This window comes from Odontomachus brunneus, unplaced genomic scaffold (genome assembly GCF_010583005.1).
Source record: "Odontomachus brunneus isolate Ranch 3 - 2012 unplaced genomic scaffold, Obru_v1 Obru_scaffold_018, whole genome shotgun sequence".
Classification (NCBI taxonomy): Eukaryota; Metazoa; Arthropoda; class Insecta; order Hymenoptera; family Formicidae; genus Odontomachus; species Odontomachus brunneus.
This window is the reverse complement of record NW_022639468.1, coordinates 2,927,334-2,945,906: the sequence shown is the minus strand read 5'-3', so window position 1 is coordinate 2,945,906 and position 18,573 is coordinate 2,927,334. Positions and strand designations below refer to the sequence as shown.

The 18,573-nt window shown below is 45.4% G+C and overlaps 1 protein-coding gene across 4 annotated transcripts in view; it reads right to left on the bottom strand.

Annotated features, from left to right (window-relative positions):
• LOC116841754 (protein CBFA2T1) overlaps positions 1-18,573 on the bottom strand; it is a 41,801-nt gene that overhangs the window by 21,060 nt on the left and 2,168 nt on the right. For 2 of the 4 annotated variants that reach the window (XM_032810086.1, XM_032810090.1), the window contains exon 2: positions 6,533-6,929. In XM_032810086.1, the coding sequence (XP_032665977.1) occupies positions 6,533-6,908 (376 nt within the window). In that variant the 5' untranslated portion in view covers positions 6,909-6,929. Of the gene's footprint in view, positions 1-6,532; positions 6,930-12,172; positions 12,832-17,534; positions 17,836-18,573 lie in introns of those variants that run through there. The other 2 variants (XM_032810087.1, XM_032810089.1) reach the window with 2 other exon arrangements.

Below are 18,573 nucleotides of genomic sequence, written 5' to 3'. Positions count from 1 at the left end.
CCACGGGTTTTTAGCTACACCGTCCGAGTCTTCAGTGGGTGTAGGCAAGGTTAAAGACCGTCTGTGCGTGCGAACATGTGAGCTACGCGCGAATGTTTAATCACCGTCACATTGTGATTGCGCCCGACTGTCATTCGACGACCTTCTTGTGACGGGTGCAATCTTCCCGGCTGCGCCGATGCAACGTAGTCGTACGTCTTTCTCTGATATCGCGCGACGTGTGCGTGTGTATGCACTCATATGTGCAAGAATCCTGGAGGAAGTACGTAGCTTGGGTGATGGTAATGGTACCGCCACTGCCGCCGCCGTCGCCGTCGCCGCTGCTGCTGCTGCTGCCGCTGCTGTTGCTGATGTTGCTATCCCTTCGGCCAGCTGTTACTTCCTGCAGCGGTTCTCCATCTTTCTCACCCGCCGTTCTGCACCAAAGGCTTATCAGGAGAAACGCGCGCCCGCGCGCTCCTTTGCCGATTTCGTTTGATCGTGACGAGCATCCGCGTCCGATATTGCCGAGCGAGGGCTCGCATATTCTTCGCGTACCGTTCTTTATCATAATAATAGCGTTCAAATAGGAACCGGAGATAAGAGTTGACGATTCGCCAGAGATATAGTGACGATCAGCGACAGGTGTGGTTACGGGAAAAATATTTGTTATGCCAAATTGTGTGCGATTTATTCGCTCCTCGGCGGCCTCGTATAAACAGGACGGATCCGGCGTATGACATATTTATTCGTTCGCAAAATAAATGTGATATACGACGTACATGTATGACGCTGTTAAACCGCCTGGCGGTCTTGGCGGACTTTTTCCGGCGCGGAGCGTTTCGTGAAATTTCGACAAGCTCACGCAAAGGAGATGTGCACGTTGTAGGAAATTTCAGATAATCGCACGCCATTTTTCCGCGGGGCCACCGTTTGTCTTCGTGACAGTAGAAAATCAAAGTTTACCCATGTGGGCTGCCCCTGCGGACCATATGTGCGCGCACACGTGCACAACTCGGAGCAGCTCGGGGAGAAAGAGAGAGAAAGAGAGAGAGAGAGAGAAAGAGAGTTGTGTCTAAACCCTCGCAGCGCTCCGATGCCGCGGGCGTTCTTTGAGTTCTGCTCAAAGATATCCATTATCTCCGACGTAGTAGTCCGCATATTCGGGCAATATATAATTTTACCCACCAGCCTGTGTCACAGGAAGTTGTAGAACTGCTTTCAAGATGTCACCGACGCGTCGTTTGTCGGAAGCAGTTCTGTACTCCGGCTCACATTTGCATTCACGTTTTTAGCGCTAGAAAATGCGACTGTCTCCCCGCCCCTCCTCATTTTCAGCTTTACATAATCACGACGCCATGATGACGCGCGCGTGTTTGACGTTGTCGCACTCTGAGAATCGGACAACCGCATTTAACGCTGAATTGCGAATTATAAAAATGGATTTTTGCACGGCCCTCGGCACACCGGCTTCTCTTCTCGTGCCGCTAATTGCTTCTTACCGGCGCTCTTCATTTCTCCGCGGCACGCATCACGACCAGACATCCCGCAATCATGAAGAAGTTCGCCGCGAACTATTACGTCAATCAACCGTTACTTCCCCGAGTTACTCTTTCGGCATACTGTTGCTGACGTGAATATGCGCGCAATTAGCCGTTACGCTTCACATTTCCGATTCTCGCTATTCTTAACCGCCCGATACCCCTCGGTATTCATATCATTTAACGAGGCTGAGAGACTTTAGCAAATCTACCTCGTGATTTATTTCGACAAAATTCTCGTCATAATTCCGCTGCTTTCGCAGCTCTCGGTATCTTGTGTCCGTGCAGTGGTATCTTTTATCTACTGACCCGTGGAAACGCGAAACAATCTGATAGTGTCGCTATAAACGATCGTTACTAATGCTGACTCAACGAACTGAAATGTTAATTAAAATAAGCTCGTTCTCGGCGCATTTCGGGGAAAAGGAGAAGCAGCAGACACACATCCATTGGCGACGTGTGCGTCGCTAATTGCAGCTGCTGACCGCGAGTGCACCGGCGTTAGCTCAGGATTACGCACCCAAACCGTACGTAAGGTTTCGTACGGAGCAAGGTGGTCTTCGTGGGCGACGTTCGACGGGGCACGAAGAGAGAGAGATCGATAAAGCGCACGTGCTCCGCGCGGCTGAGAGTCCCTGGCTGGAAGTAAGTACGGTGGGACTCAGCTGTCGCCTCCTAATTGCCGGGACAATGCAACAGATGGCTTTGATCGCAATCCCTACCCGGTCTTCCCACTCTCGAATTCTCCTCCGCTTTCTGTCTCTGTCTGGATCTCTCTCCCTCTCTCTCTCTTTCTCTCCTTCCCCTCTTCCTCCTACTCTCTCGATCTCACACACTCTCCACAGCGCCTCTCTCTTCCGCCGCTCCCGCCGTTTTTCTCGCATCCTTCCTCGCGGCCTTCCTCCCCGCCGATTCGCTCCAACATCTCGCGACTCCATGTGTTCGATTTCATCTCGCAGACAAGCGTGCCACTTAAGGGCCGAGAACGCGGAGATCTCATCCTGGTCACTATTCCAGTCTGATCGGTTGCACACTTGAATGCTGATGCGTCATAATACTCGATGTCTCCTTTTTCAACTCGGAAAAGCGCGGTGAGGACATACAAGCTGTTCCCTTAAAAAACAGATATCAAAGATAACAGCGATTTTGTTGATTCTCCGAGTGTTTCCGAGGATTCTCTTTGTGAAAAACAATTAATCGCGATTCAATTAAGCTTTGGTTTCTTTCTAAACACAGAACCCAAGAGAGACAGAGAATTAATTGAACCCCAATGAATCTCAACCAACGTTTACAGAAATCGCGCATGGAGAATCCGTAAACTCTGGTCAACTCAAACTAATGTTTATGGAAATGCGACGGGCGTGCTAATTACCGCCGCCGGTGGGGAAGGGTTGAAAGCGTCACCTAAAAAAATATCAACATGTCCACAACGTAACTAGTTGTATATCGTGCGCCCGCGAAGGGTTAACCGGCCATTTCATCGAAGCGTTTACCCTAAGTTACGCCGCGAGGTACGGGCCGATAGCGTACCACTTAACGTATTCTGCCGTCATCATCTAGTACAACGAGTTCTCGAATTTTATGAAACTCGTCGACTGAGGTGGAGGACGTGCACACGAGGACGAGCTCCAGGTCGTAAGCCGCACCCGTAGGAACGCGGTGTGCGGGTGACTATCGCGAAACACCTCGAACGGCAGCGTCGGGGATGCCCCAACGGCGCGCCGGATATGATATCAGCCCCGAGCAGAATCCCAGTGGAAGTGTTGGACGTGCCTTATCGCGTCTGGACCAGGCAGTCAGGCGGCGCACGAACCTAACCGACACACACCGGGCCAGCCAACCAAGTTGACTGACTGCTCGCAGGAGTTTCGCCATCATCCCCTGTGGAGCATCCTCTCGTACTCTCTCTCTCTCTCTTTCTCTCTCTCCCTTTCTTCGCCTCTCTCTCTCTCTCTCTCTCCCTCTCCCTCTCTCACCCTCTGTCTCTTTCTCTATCTATCCCTCTACCTAACCTTTTCCCTCTTACCCTCACCCTTTCTCTCACGAACCTATTGCTCGCTCACATATCCGCGTACACACGTGTGCGTGTGCTCGTGCACCCACGCATGCTGGAAACCGCAAAGAGCGTATACGGAGTATGCCAAAACCACCAGCGGGCGCTCATTAAATATTAACCATCGACCGCACAGATTCTTCAGTCAGCGCAGAATTGATTTTTTCACAAGGAAACGATTACACGTTTCGTACGTTGAATCGATAGTGAGAATTATTGTACAGACTACCACTTGACGAGAGAGGCATCATCTTGATTGCCGGCACCTCGTCCATGACGAGTCTGCCCGACATTACGTTAGTCAACAAAAATTGATCGATCCCGGCAAGCGGATTTCGCGAGGGACGAGCGGAGAGAGAGGAGCCGAGAGAGAAAGCTCGCATTCGGACGCGTTGACGGGGCTTTGATGTGCCAGAAGGGGCTTTTTTCCTGAGCCCCGGTTTCCAAGTTAGCTGCGGGCTCCCGCCCGTCTAGATAACCGGCTCGGGCTGAATGTACGATTCGAGCGAGAGAGCGCGCGCGGACTGGATATACGGGTACCGGCATGCAATATTCCGAACTAATGTACGACGCACCCACAGCGTGGGCCGGCCCGACGCTCCCGCGCGGACATCGGCGAGGTCGTTCTTTTTAATTTTCAGTTTCGAGAGATCGAGGTCAACTTCCGGGGTCACTCGCCGTCTAGCGAAAAATGAAACGGCATCATCACAAGACTGAGAGGCCGTATTCTTGATGCGTATTCGAACGCTAAGCACGCCCTTTTTATTCCAAGTTCGGTTTTCCTCATACCAGCGTTCCGTATAAGGTTACTCAGCTTGAGAATTAGAAAGGCGTACTCTCAGTGATCGAAAATACACGTCAAAAATAGTCCCTTACACAGTTTTGTGTTACATATTACTCGAGTTTAAATATATTCGCATCGAATCGTGTCTCTCAATTCATCGTAGGCACAGCGCGTTTGCGAGGTTGTTCTGCTGGTATTTTCACCAAAGTCTCAATAGTTTCCCACCGTTCCGACCATTTGCGTTAATTTTAATAATTGCAAGCTTATTAATTGTCGCTGATTTAAGATTGATTGTCGCATGGCGTAATTTCGGTCGCGGCGAGTGACAAGTAGTATGCGATCGATAAAACGAGTGACAGCTTGATACCGAGAGTTGTTGCGTCAAGCACCGGGATCCGTGTTAAGTAGAGAAAAAGTAATGTACCACGCCGCCAATCTAAAATTAGACGAGCCGAACGTACAACACCTGCGCGCTATACCATCCACACGCCGCCGAGCGAGGAGCAAATTAACAGAATAGTGAATTTGCACGAACCGATTCAGTTGGATATCGAGCAATTTGTTTTTATTTTCTTGTTTCAAGAGAGGGGGGGGAGGTTGACGTGCGATAGATCAGTCAAATAGGCCAGAGTGATCACGTTGTTAATTTTTAACGACACGCGTCACCCCGCTGACGGGTTATTACAATATATTGTCGCCTGGGATGGAAGTGAAGGGGTTATTAACGACTCTGATGAATGTCACATATTCCGCAAACGAGATACTTCGAATAGCCGGCGATTTAATTATAATTAAACGCGAAAAGAGTAATAATAATACGCGATCGCGCGTCGACATATAGCGGCAATTGAAATTATATGCACGTCGATTTTCACTTCGACCTTATCTCGCCCTTCTTTAACGCGACATGAAAATGATTTCCCACGATAAACCGCGATGCACTATGACCGCGAGCCGACGTGCCTTGCAAACAGCACGCCAACTTAATTCCACGATGTTACATGGAGAATCTGCCAATATCGTCACTTACATTTTGCAGAACATGACATTACGCGGGGACTAGACCGCAAAGAGAAATCGATACATCGATATAAATTGATATTTACACGTTGGCGAATAGGTCAGTCCGACCGATCAATCGGCCTTCAAGGAAGCGGAGGTATTCGCTTGCGAGCAAATTTTTACCTTGGGACACCATGAGAGAAAACTCTAATGATAGAAACAGAAATTATCCATCATAAAAAAGCATTTAACGGGATCCATTTAAAATGGATGACAATCTCGAATAATATTGATAGCGCAAAAGCGATCGTCATTAACACGATCACGCTCCAACCTTTTCGTACATATACACTGAGGGAAAAATTACCTTAAAATCAACAAATATTTCTTTGATGGGTGCCATTAACATATTTACTTAAATCTAAATTCTCTTTATTTAAATCAAATATTGTTTACCTGACTTAAGTAAATAATATTTGGTTTAAATAAAGAGAATTTAAATTTATATAAATAAATATGTTAATAGCGCCCATCAAAGAAATATTTGTTGATTTAGTTAAGATAATTTTTTCTTTAGCGTAGATCATGATATAAATGTGTGCTGCTTTGTTTCGTCATATATTTAGCGGTAGACATACACATATAGGAACGTTTCTGCATACTTTTATTTCTGTAAAGGTGCAGTAATATTCTTTGAAAATTTCTTGAGTGAAGCAGACATACGCTCGGCATTCGCAAACTAGGAAACCTTGTATCAGATAAATATTTACGCTGGCTGGACAATTCGAGATGCCAGTTTTGAAAGCTGTTGTCATTTTTGTCACGTATCGAGCAGTGCTCCGATTTACTTTTGCACGTGCTTTCATTGTGCGCAAGCACTTGTAATTCCGTGCAACCAACACTACGTGAACTTCACAGAAAGAAGCGTCCTTAAGCGCGTTTTGCGTCACGTCAAATATCAAACAAAGGTCAGAAGAAACGCGTTCGAAGAAAACAACGAAAGCGTTAAAAAAAAAGAAAACACATGTCCACGTGATGGATCGATATTTTTCTGAAGAAAGATCTTTCTGCGCACAAGAGGCACCTGTGCGATTGATTCGTTCTTCCTCGCCCTCCTCCTACTAATCGATATTTTTTTTCTTTTCTTTCCTCAGGCACGAGAGAGGTACTCACCCTTGTTCTTGGCCTTGAGATCGAGGTCGACCGGAAAGGGGTCGCCGGTGGTACTACCGGCGCCGGAGACGGTCGTCGGCGGATGGCAGATAATACTGGAGGGCTGTAGAGCGGCGGGGGCGGCGGCCGCGACGACGGTGGCCACCGTGGTGGTCGTCGACGAGTTCGCGGCCACACTGGAGACGCCGTTGCTGTTAGTGACGGTGGTGGTGATCGCCGTCGCGGCGGAGACGGTGAGCGTCGCGATGGTCGCGGTGGTGGCCGCCGACGTCGACGACGGCGGGGTCTGCTGGTAGCCGCAGCATTCCTTCGTCTCTTCCTTAACCTTGACCTTGTGGAGAACCGTCGTCGTTGCCGCTCCACCCTCCACTTTCATACTCGCGAGCCGCTTTCTTACCTACGGACCATGGCATCAATTAAATTCATTCTAATTTAATGGAAACTGAAGATGGCTAACGGCGTTGACTTAGCGGATGGACATCTGGCTGAAGAGGGGCCGAAAGTAAGAAAAGAAACTTCTTAATGTACCGCTTTTTCGGGATAAAAAGAACATTTTTTATTATTCTTTTTTTTATAAGAAAACAATGTTAAGTCGATCATGTTCAAATATAGAGTCAGTAAAAAGATTGAAATAGCTTTCACAAGAAACTTCTTATCTAAACAATTTATTTAGTATATAAGATTTTTATTACTTTGAAGAAAAATATGAAAAAGAACACATACGAGCTTCTTATGTATTGAAGGAATACTCTATTTTTTTATATGCACATGTCGCGCGTAATAAAATAACTGGGAAGAGATGAATAGTATAACAGTCACGTATAGCAATAACTCTGTTGCCTGATACAAAAAGTGTAAAGGGGTTCTTTCGCCGCGCAAAAATCTATTTACGTCGTCGAAATATTGAGTATTAGGTGCTTCCTTCTGTCCACCGCGACGTTTCCACGAGAACGTGCACCTGCTCCCAATCAGGCCGGACTCGGTATCGACACGAGCGCGACGACGCGCAGAAAAACGAGCAAAGGGACCGGTACACCCATATGCACGTCATCGTGCGCACGATTCATATTTGATTGATTCCATTTCATGAGCGCCGCATGTTTCGTCTACGTGCCCGGCGACGGGACCGTCGTCGCGCATACCGATTGCCGTTTTAATGGAATGGACGGACGTTAGTTTTACAAACCAACAAGGATCCGTCACGGCGCGGAAGCACGGACCGGGCCGGGGGATTATTGGGGATCCGCGAACGCGCCGTCGCCCATAACTGATCGCGCCGTCATTTTTGGTTGCACTCGGCACGGCCTACAAATGGACCATCACGGAAGGCCTCCGCGCAAATGTTTCCGCGAAATGGAGCAAATGTAGGCGGTGTGTCGGGGGATATCGGGAGCTACCACCTCCTCCCGTCTATAAAATCGTCACCGAAACTTCGGGTTCATTTTCCCGTGAAAATTTGATTGGCCGTCAGCTTTGTTTATTTGTCTTTGATATCTCAAATTGAAACTCCGCTAAAATTCGCACGAGATTAATTAATTAAGCTACGTTCATTTGAATTATTAAGATCCTCGTGCAGCACAAAATTCAACACATCCTGACACACAAATTGAAATAATAAGAGTAAACCTAAACTAGAGAATTAAACTTTTCAACAAAATTTCTCAGAAATCCCGAGTCGAAATTTTCGTTTTATATTAATCCTGCAAATTTCGTCGAATTTGCACATGAAAAAGGAAAAATATTTTTATAATCTCTTTATTGTGTTTGTTTATTGGCGTTAAAAATTTCGATGGGATTGGGAGATTTAAAACAAGTGAATATTCATTTGTATCACACAGAAGCATGAATCGATCGGAAACGCGGCGTTACCTAATGATCACACGTTAACTGTTCGCCAAATGCTACGGGCAAAATTTCCAATTATTTCGGAATAGGGGAAAACACCCAGTAGCCGGCACACGTTACAATACTCGCCAGTTACAACACTCTTGCTCGTGTTCCATGAAATATCGAGCGTACAGTGATTTATTAATTATTTATTAATTATCTATTAATTATTATTTATTTATTCGTTTTCTTTTAAACCTCTATAACAACGCCCGCACAAGAGTGCCGAAAACGAAAGTGCTGACTACTGGACGTTTTCCTCTATGTGCTATCCTGATTATTTTGATGAAGGCCTCAAAGGTCTTGAATATTTTGAGTTGATTATCGTGATTTCTGATACCGAGTATTATCTCATCATTAATCAACGTGCGACGACGGTTCGCGACAAGGGATAACTTTGTCCTTCTAAAGGTATCTATTGTTTTGGGACCGTCACGTCGTGCGTTATGCACTTATCTGTGACCGAGTCATTACGTCTTGAGCCGACAAGCGATACATATATATGTAGTACACGTATATCGGTGTGCGTTGTTTACCATACCGGTTTTCGCTATTAAAATATTTCACCGGCTCTTGAGATATTTCACCGGGCTGTCGTCGACATCGCGTTAGTCAACACGTGCTTCTCTGATCTAGTCGTATCTACTAGTGTCGTTTATCATACAGGCTATTGTGCTACCTTGATACTGCAAATGGTTACTTAATGCCGTGTTCTCCATGTTGAGGCTTGAAGAAACAGTTACTTCGATATTCTGCCCGAATTTAATTTTTTTTCTAATTTTGATTTAATTCAACTTTGCTGATAGAATATATACCGATAAATAAATATTAAATAATTAACTCAATATAGAACTCGACACAAACTTTTTGTGCATCTTCCTTCAAGCCTCAACACGGAGAAAATAGCATTAAGTAACCATTTGCAGTAACCATTTGCAGTAAGATGGAACAATAATCTATGTGACGTTACATGTAGAGATTTTCCATTGATCCTTTAAGTAAGGTACCAATTTCCGGACACATATCTAATCATGAACATTCTTATTGTTTTAATCTTCAAATACGAATATTTAAATTCTGAGCATAGAATGTATGTATATATTTAATACATGTATATATATTTTATGTTAAAAGTTTAAATATTTATATTTAAAAACCAAAACAATATCCAAGATTAGGTACGTGTCTTGATATTGGTACTTTTACCTTTTACCCACGATATTAGCGCGAGTAAAATTTCGATTCGGGTCGAAGCTTTTCATAACCAAATGCCGTTCATCGTGTCCACGGCAATTTTTCTTTCTCTCACCGCGCCTCGGCGTGTAAATATCGCCAGGATGTTTGCCAGTTGCGAATACGCAGGAGTCGTAAACATCATGAAGATTTACATCCGCCTGACAGGTGGTACCAGAGAGCAATGCTGCGCCGCGTAAGCGTCCTGCGTTCTGTACGTAACGCGGCGGCGTATTTAGCTTTTCTTTCCTCCGCGCTCACTCGCGCCTTCTTCTTTATCTCGTGCTTACCTTGCGAGATCTCGTTTCATATTTATTACGGTAATCGCGTTACTGGGACTTTTACGAGCGCGGTGCTCCGCGCCGACGGCTACGTCCGGCATTAAAAGTGGTGGAACCGAACGTTCACTACGTTTTTTTTCTTCGCGATACCGCGGTAGAAACTACAAGTGTAAGTAATGTGTAAGTGTACTTTCGCACAAACGCTGAGTGGTGCGATTTTACACTGCTCGTTATAATCGCGCATGTAAGCTCCACGCTATGGATTACTTTCGCAGCGTTCACCTCGTCAGACTTCAACGTGTGCAGACTTATGTAAACTCGGATGTTTGCAAAAAAGATTCAAAGAAATTTCCTTTCTCACGTATCAACTACGGCATGTCATCCCGCATGAAACAATGTTGCTGATAACTAAGACCGATGTAGCTCTACGCAAGTGCATAACATTACGCCGGATGCTACAGCAATATTATTCCGAGCAAAGTCACGTGCACCAGTTCTACTGCGTGCGCCGCTGCACAGAGACAAAACCATGTCACCGGAAACGGCACAGTTGTAAGGAAATTGAATAGCGACCATCGGAATAACTATAACGAACAATCCGACAGCTGCGCCATTTTCGTCGAGTATATATTGTATTACATTAATCGACTTTTCCCTTTAGCCGGCCCAAGCTGTGTACACAGATCGGCATAACAGGCCTAACACGTGAAATTATACCTTTCTAGACGATACAGCATGTATTTCTTATAGAAAATTATTCTAAATAATATAACTTTGTGTGTCAAAGCTATTATGAAGATCTGCGTACATACGCGGAAATTTGTTTCGTCGCCAAAGTATCTGAAGGATTTAAATCTTCGTGGCGTATAGTCGATCAGCGCCCAAACAAATCGTGAAAATAAAGATTAATTGCGTTAATCCAATGAAGTCATAGCGACAGGAAAGGGACAGGATAGTCTTGCGTTCACGCGTTCGTGAATCTGCAGCTTGTAAAACAAAATTGCACGTTTCCGTGGCTTATGCCAAATCGATTTGGGACCGAGCGATTTGCGTGAGCCCGGTAATATTTTCGGTTCGACGCGAGCAAAATTACACAGGCAGGAAAATTAAATGGCACGAATGCGGAAACGGGGAGTAATCTTTAAGATCCACGTGGCGCGCTGCCGTTCCTACCGGATGGAATTTTATTTTATTGACGCGCGCGCAGCCCTGGCAGCAGGCTGCCTTCGGTGCCACATGGTCCCGTTATTAACGTGAAATGCAAACGAGCCCTTCGTTGCGTCCAAGAAACGGCCGCTCGGATGACTCGCTATAATTTTTCGCGCGAAACTGCATTGCCAAATGTGTCGTCGAGTTTTAACGTGTTCATAACTGCAAATCCGACGCGAGGCTCCGTTCGCTTCGGTTTTCGCAAATCGCGCGACAATAAAGTCTCCAAATCCTAATAACAAATGTTCGTAACTGTCACGCTTCGTTTAATCGACGAATGCGCGAGAACGCGCAACGCGATACAACCCGCTCGTAGACGTAGTTTTTATGTCGGTTGAGTAATTAGGCCAAGTATTAACATTAATTTTCTTGCAGTAATGTTAGCAGTGTATATCATATCGAACATGAAAACGTCGGTTATCGTAGAGGAAATTCGGAAAATATGAAGAGACGGTAAAACTCATTTTTTCTCTACAGAGAGAAAAAATTTCACATATACTAACCTCCTAAGAACTTTACCTGCGAAAAGATTCAAATAACATCAACATTACCGAGAGTTAAAGGAAAATATATAAAAGAACGTTAGGAAAATTAAAATATTTGACACTGCACTTAATACAAATTAATTTCTTTTGAACAGTTCTCAATTTGTCTTTCAAGAACAAAATGGTATCTTGTGTTGCTCGAGGATTTTTTGCGAAATATATTGAGGTACCTGTGCAACATATAGCGATGCACAGCGCGCATCTCCATCAGATTTCAAGATAATCCTTTACGCAATAATTTTCTAGTTAGCTCCTCATGAAATAATTACGTTGTCAGATCGTAATTAACAAATAAGTGCGCTATCAATTCCTTATCGACTTGATATCGCAGTAATTTTTATTCTCTTGAATGGTTCAAGATTATGCAATTATAAATCGTTATTATTTATTTAGAAATTATGAAGAACACTAATCTCTAATAATGCTATTCGGATAATAAAAACAACAACGTGTGTCCTATATTCTAGCCACGTAGCAACGCTCACCGATTCTTCTACGGCCGTTCATCAATCAATCCATCCTCGTGTTTCGCGCGAACGATGGTTACGCGCTACGCAGTTGCGGCAGATTTACACGCAATACACAGAACAATTCGCGGTCACTACGTGTCGATCTTTATTGTGACAGATGGTCACAATAATTTTAATTTACGTCGCGGCGCATCGTCTTCTGTTGTTACAGTTGCCCGCAATTCACCCGTCGCACACGCGCAAGTGTCATACAGTACATATTTGCGAGTTTCTGTCATTCCTGTGACACAAATTATCGTAATAATGGGGAACAGAACTCACCGATTGATTTTATGCAATGTCATTTACCCAAAAGTCCCTGATATTCTAATCGTGACGCCACACGCGAGCGGATGGATCACTTTACATATAAAGACGATATTTCACCTATCCACTCTTGTATTTGGTTCAAGCAGCGGAACAATTCAGCGAAACTGTTCATTCGGTGCAGTCCCCTCGTTTCGAACAGCGTAGCGTCTCGTTGTGTCTGCTACATCGCACGGCGCGCATTACAACTCGTCACGTGTCTCACACCCTGTATCCTCGCGTCACCCCGGTAGCAAGCAAGGTGCACAGCATCCATAGCGGCGCGAGCATTTTCACAGGTAGTTAGGTCTGCGACATTGCGCGATGCGAAACGCCGAGAACGCAATTAACTCGGATGTCACCTGCGATCGATCGCCAGCGAGACCCACCTCCCTCCCCGTTCTTCTCCTCCCGCCTCCTGCCCTCTCTCGTCGTTAAGGTGAGCTTTGGCCCCGCGACTTGCCGGAGACGCGCGTCTCCGGCAATTCGTTAAGACGCTTAGTTAAGCAAACAAGAGCGGAGCCGCTGCGAAGTGATATACGTGCCGCGGCAGAAAATCCGCGGCTCTCTCGCTCGTAATTGCGCGCAGCTGTGGTTACACGCGCGGATATAAAGCTTCCACTCGCGTCGCGCACCCCACGAATCGCATTACCGAGCGCGCCTCTCTTTCTCGTTCTGCCGTCCAAGATCAGAGACCACGTGGAACCAGCCTCGCGATTCTTTTCACCCTTTGTTCCGCGAAAGAACGGGGGCGGGATTGGGAGGATGAGGGACAGTAGTTGGAAATCACATATAATATTGCGATTCTATGGCAGACATGTCGAATTAATTTTATTAATTATACTTGCAATGGGACGTAATTATAAACAGCGCGTTATTACCGTGAATAATATTGCAGCGACCGTGGGCGAATTTAATTGATTATATTTATTATTATAATTGTAACGACCACGCATATAATAAGTGCGGACAGACAGTCCCCCCTTCCGCGCTGTTCGCAATTTTCGAAATAAAACGGGAGACTCGCTGATGGCGACGACGACGACGACGACAACGACGACTCTATCAAACGTTTCGCTAAATTCGCTCCACTTTCGACGGCGGGGCAAGAAAGGAGAAAAAAGCGCCGGACAGGCCGGTGCAGCCGGCGGGAAAAAGCGGCGTGGATGAAAGAGAGGAGATGAGAGAAAGATAAATAGATAGATAGATTTATTTTGTTCTAAAGAAGAGAGAGAGAGAAACAGTCACGGAAATTATTTATTAAGATGATTTATTAATTACTCCAATGTTTTATACTCGCGTGAAATTACGTCACAGAAGCGATATATATATCTCAGTTATTACTTCAGACAAATACATATCAAAGTATAATTTTTTGATACCGTGGCAAACGCGAATTACACATTAAAAATGAATATATAGATTACACATGAAGCGATTGATGTAATGAACGCAATAAATCAAGCGCTCCCGTTTCTAGAATCGTGAGTCGGAATCACCACATTTCCATGCAATATGACGTAATGAACGTCTTCTTCGACGTCGCGTAAAAATCTACATAAAAGTCGGAGAAAGAGGGAGAGGGAGGGAGGAAGAGAGAGAGAGAGAGAGAGAAAACGTGGAAGAGGGAAAGCCGGGCATGGGAATAATCGTGAATCGATCGCGACCACGTTTTGAAGGAAGAAACGGCTTCGGCGTCTCGCGGCAGACCGGGCTTATGTTTATACATATGTCCCGCACATGGTACGGTGCCCCCGAAGAGGCGGCCGCGGCGGGTGGAGACGTACTGAAATTTCCAATATTAGAACGGCCAGGCGAGAGAGGCAGGCCAGATGTCTACCGTACTGACTGCCGAGAGCGCGCGACGTGCGTTTAGCATGGTTTCATTACAAAAATGTCACGCACAGAGCCGCGTCGCGACGCGGCACGCCGCGCCGCTCGCTTCGCGTCCCGCTCGCACCGTCGTCGACCTCTCGACGATGCGTTCGTTCGCGTCTCTCTCTCTCTCTCTCTCTCTCTCTCTTCCTCCCTCCCCCCTCTCTCTTTCTCTCCCTCCCTCTCCTCTCTCTTTCTCTCTCTCTCGTTCTCGCGTTCTCTCGTTCCCTCGTTCTCTCATTCTCTCGTTCTCTTTCCCTGTCGTCGTCACCGCGATGAAGGGAACTCGCTGAACCGTCGACCTGATCTTGGGACGCGCCAGCAGCTGCCATCAATTAACACGTTCGATAGAACTGTTCGCGTGAGATCCACGATGAGATGAGATCATCGTCCCGCGTTTCGAAGGACGGGACTTTTAGGATCAAAACAGTCGCACGCTAATGACGATCCATTGTGGCCGGTATTAAACGCTATCAATATACACGAATATACGGGTATTTCGGTTACCGTTCGTGTATGCGAATAATACACGCGACGTGAACGGGTACCCGTGGCGAGCCTACGTATATTTTTGGGAAATTTAAGGCAAGATGGACGAAATGCCGTTTACATCCTCCATGATCGATAATTTGCATAAGTGCCTTTAGAATTTTTGCACAACGCGTAAACATGTGCACCCACTTGAAGACTAATTGTGCTAATAATATTCAAAATAAATTATGCAAAACGTCTAGCGCAGATTCTCGCTTCAAATTGCTGCGATCTTCAATTCTCGTCCTCGTGAAAGAATGCAAGCACGTCCACGATCGGATCTGCGTTATGAAATTCATGACAAATCCGGATAGAGGCAGGAAGGGAAGGAAGGAGAGAGGAAGAGAAAGAGAAAGAAAGAAAGGACGAAACGAACGAAACGGTAAATACTTCGCTCTTTGGAGCCGACGTGAAACCGTTACATCGTTAATGGTATCGAAGCTTTACTTCGCGAAGGTTCTGCTTGGTTTCATTACAAAGATGTCATGCGCAGGTACGTCGCAGTTATACCCGCTTTTGACGTCCCGCCCGTTGTATACACACTTGGCGTTAAACCGGAACGGCGGGACCGCGCCAGGAAAATTATGAAATGCTAAAACGGAAACGAATTTCCCGGCCCCGAATATTGTTTCGATATTTGCAATTAACTCTTTTATTCGCGCGACACACGCTCCCAACAGTCCCGGTAATATTTCCCCCGTGATCGAAAATATTGGTAACGTTACGAAAAAAAAGAGAGCCCGACTTTACCTAATTCCGATGCAAAAAAAAAGGACTATCTGTGCGTTCAATTAACGAGACGATTTGTCCCATTTACTGGGTGTATCGGCTTTGCCGGAACAAACGCGCCAAACGAACGGACTTTTTCCGGTTGAACTAACGAGAAGATAATTGAGGGCGTCGTCATCGCATGCGTGGATAATTAATTATCGCGCTGGTCCATCAACGTTCGTCACCTGGCATCAACACAGTTTTAACTCTTAAATTTCTCTTAAAAGGCTGGCTCACAGATAACGCGCCAATCCAGATAACGTGACTACTATTGATCACTTTGCAAGTAATTATGTAAATTCGCATCATCGTGATCTCTTGGCTGAATTTTATTTAAGAAGCTTATGAAAGAATATCACGTTTAAAAATATGTACTGTTTATAAATTCGTTTCCGATTTATTATCGATGAAATATCTCTAGAACGAAGATACTCAAAGGAAAAGTATTCAAATATTTTTCTCTTATTCTGACGATACGATATTTTTAGGCGGTTATATAGACTCTGTTGTATCAAATGCTAGCAATAATAATCAACAAATTGCATCGAGTATAATTGTACGTCATTCCTCGCTGATAATTAAGCCCAAATTTCGGGTAATTTCGGTTTCGTACCTGTCAGAGCCATGTCATAGAATTATCATAAATACGAATTTGCGGTTTCATGATGGTTTTACTTACACGTTCGATACGCATAACAACGCAAATTCCGTCGACTCTAAAACTTACTTGAAATTCGCAAAGTAAGCAACAAATTCTTTCAAATAAAATTTTTCATGCTTTGCGCAGAAAAGCTTACACATTTAGTTCATATCAAAATAAACGTAGATGCATTTACATATTATTGAGGAGAAATTAAATTTGGAATATTTAAATTCTATGGAATAAGAAGAAAAATCCTAAGTAAATTATTTATATACAGAATATATTTGATGGTATTTAGAATTAAAGAAAGAAACTCAATATATCGCGCGGCTTGCTTTTTCTAAGCTACGTCCAGGTGACTGACGCAATCGATCGATCGACACTTAATATATCCACGAAAATATCGGATGGCGTTCGCAGGTGCGCCGATGGTGCGGCCGGTTCGTCAGTGTCAGCGAAAATTGTCGGACACGTGGTTAACTACGGGAGCTGTTAAACGTTTAGGTGCGCGAGTAGGTAGCAACAGAATCCCAATGCAATTGCTAGCGCTTCTATAGGCTAGTGAGATATGAATCTATTCCGGCATTGCGCATCCTCTAACCAATCTCAACAACACGTGCAGTTCAATCGTCCGCGGATTATCGTTGATAAAAATTTTGATAATTACCTACTCGAATTGTGTAGCTAGGAATTCCAGTGCTTTTTTTTTCGGGTCGCAAGTACCGATGCAAAGAAATAAAGCGAACTAATGTCACGTGTGAGACTAAAAAAAAAGAAGTACAGAATCGCCTTTCGCGAATATACACGATACTCGACTTGACTTTATACATCTGTCGAAGAAAAAGAAAAAATATTAATTCGCGTTTAAAAATCTCTAATTTCGGATTTATCATTCGTGTCTTTTATACTTTTATCAACTTTTATTACCTTAACTTGTATCATTCAGATTATTTTCACTGATTATTCTACAATCCCTTTTCTCACTGATTATTCTACAATCCCTTTTCTCTTTGTACGTGTAAATTCATTCTCCACATGTAATAATTACACAGCTGTGAAATGCTGAACATAAACTCTCTTTCTTTTTTCCTCCGCATAGTGTCCCAAGAGAGAACCTTTGTCTCAGAACAAATTCCACTCTGTTCCCTCGCGCAACATCCCGAAGCAATCGTCTCCTCAATGCAAACACCATCATCCTTTCGTGTAACTTACATCCCACCGCAGGCACGCACTAATTACATGCCAGCCGGAAGAGGAAACTCGCGGATACTACCGCGGTATGCAACGTAACGTAACCGCAGGTACCGACGAGGTACCGGCAGGGCGGAGGTCGAGTCTCTCCGGCCGTAACTCTTGATTCTCTTTGAAGCGCGGAAGCTGCCCGCAACACCTGACTGACTCGACGGACGCGTATATGGCAGGTCGAGCGGAGCAGCGGCAGACAGAGCTCGCCGGGGTTGAGGCGAGATGGGGGGCAAAGAGAAAGGCAACCACTACGGGTGGGCCGAGGGTGAGAGAGGGAAAGAGAGAGAAAGAGAGAAAGATATATATATATATATATACATATATATATAGACAGTGAGGGAGAGGGAGAGAGAAAGAGAGAGAGAGAGAGGGCGAGAGCGCGGGAGCGCGAGGAAGCGGAAGGGAGGCAGAAAGAGAAAGATTAATAATATAGGAAAGCCAAAGCCACGCCGCAGCCCCTGACAAGCTTTCCTCCGCCTCTCTTCTGTTGCCAACAGTTAATCGATATAATACTTCGGTATAACACGCCGCACACCGCTGGCGTACGTGCACGCGCGGCAAGGAACTCGCGCGGGCACATACGGGGCCGTGTGTGCACGCGGGGCACTTCCATCGCGGGGGCCACCCCGTAAACGGGCTCTCGAGGGCTCACTTAACGAGCTCGTCGATACCATTGCGCCGGAGAGCAGGTGGTTCTTTTCCTTCTGGTTTTTGCATCGGCGATTTGGCGGGAGGGTGGAGATGGATTTGAAAGTTCCCGGGTGGACTCTCGAAGCGCGACCTCGGCTCGAGACCTGGATGTCGCGCGTATCGTCAAATGCAGAGGGATATATATTTTTTTTCTTTTTTTACGTTGAGGCGTGTATTAGTTCTTCCGCGTTTGCGTATTTCGAGTCGAGGGCCGATGTGCCGCGTTTTAACCCGCGGTAATCGGAAGCACAAGTTACTTGGACGGAACAACAATCGCGCTATTTGTACGTGCGCTACTGTAAGTGACATAAATCGG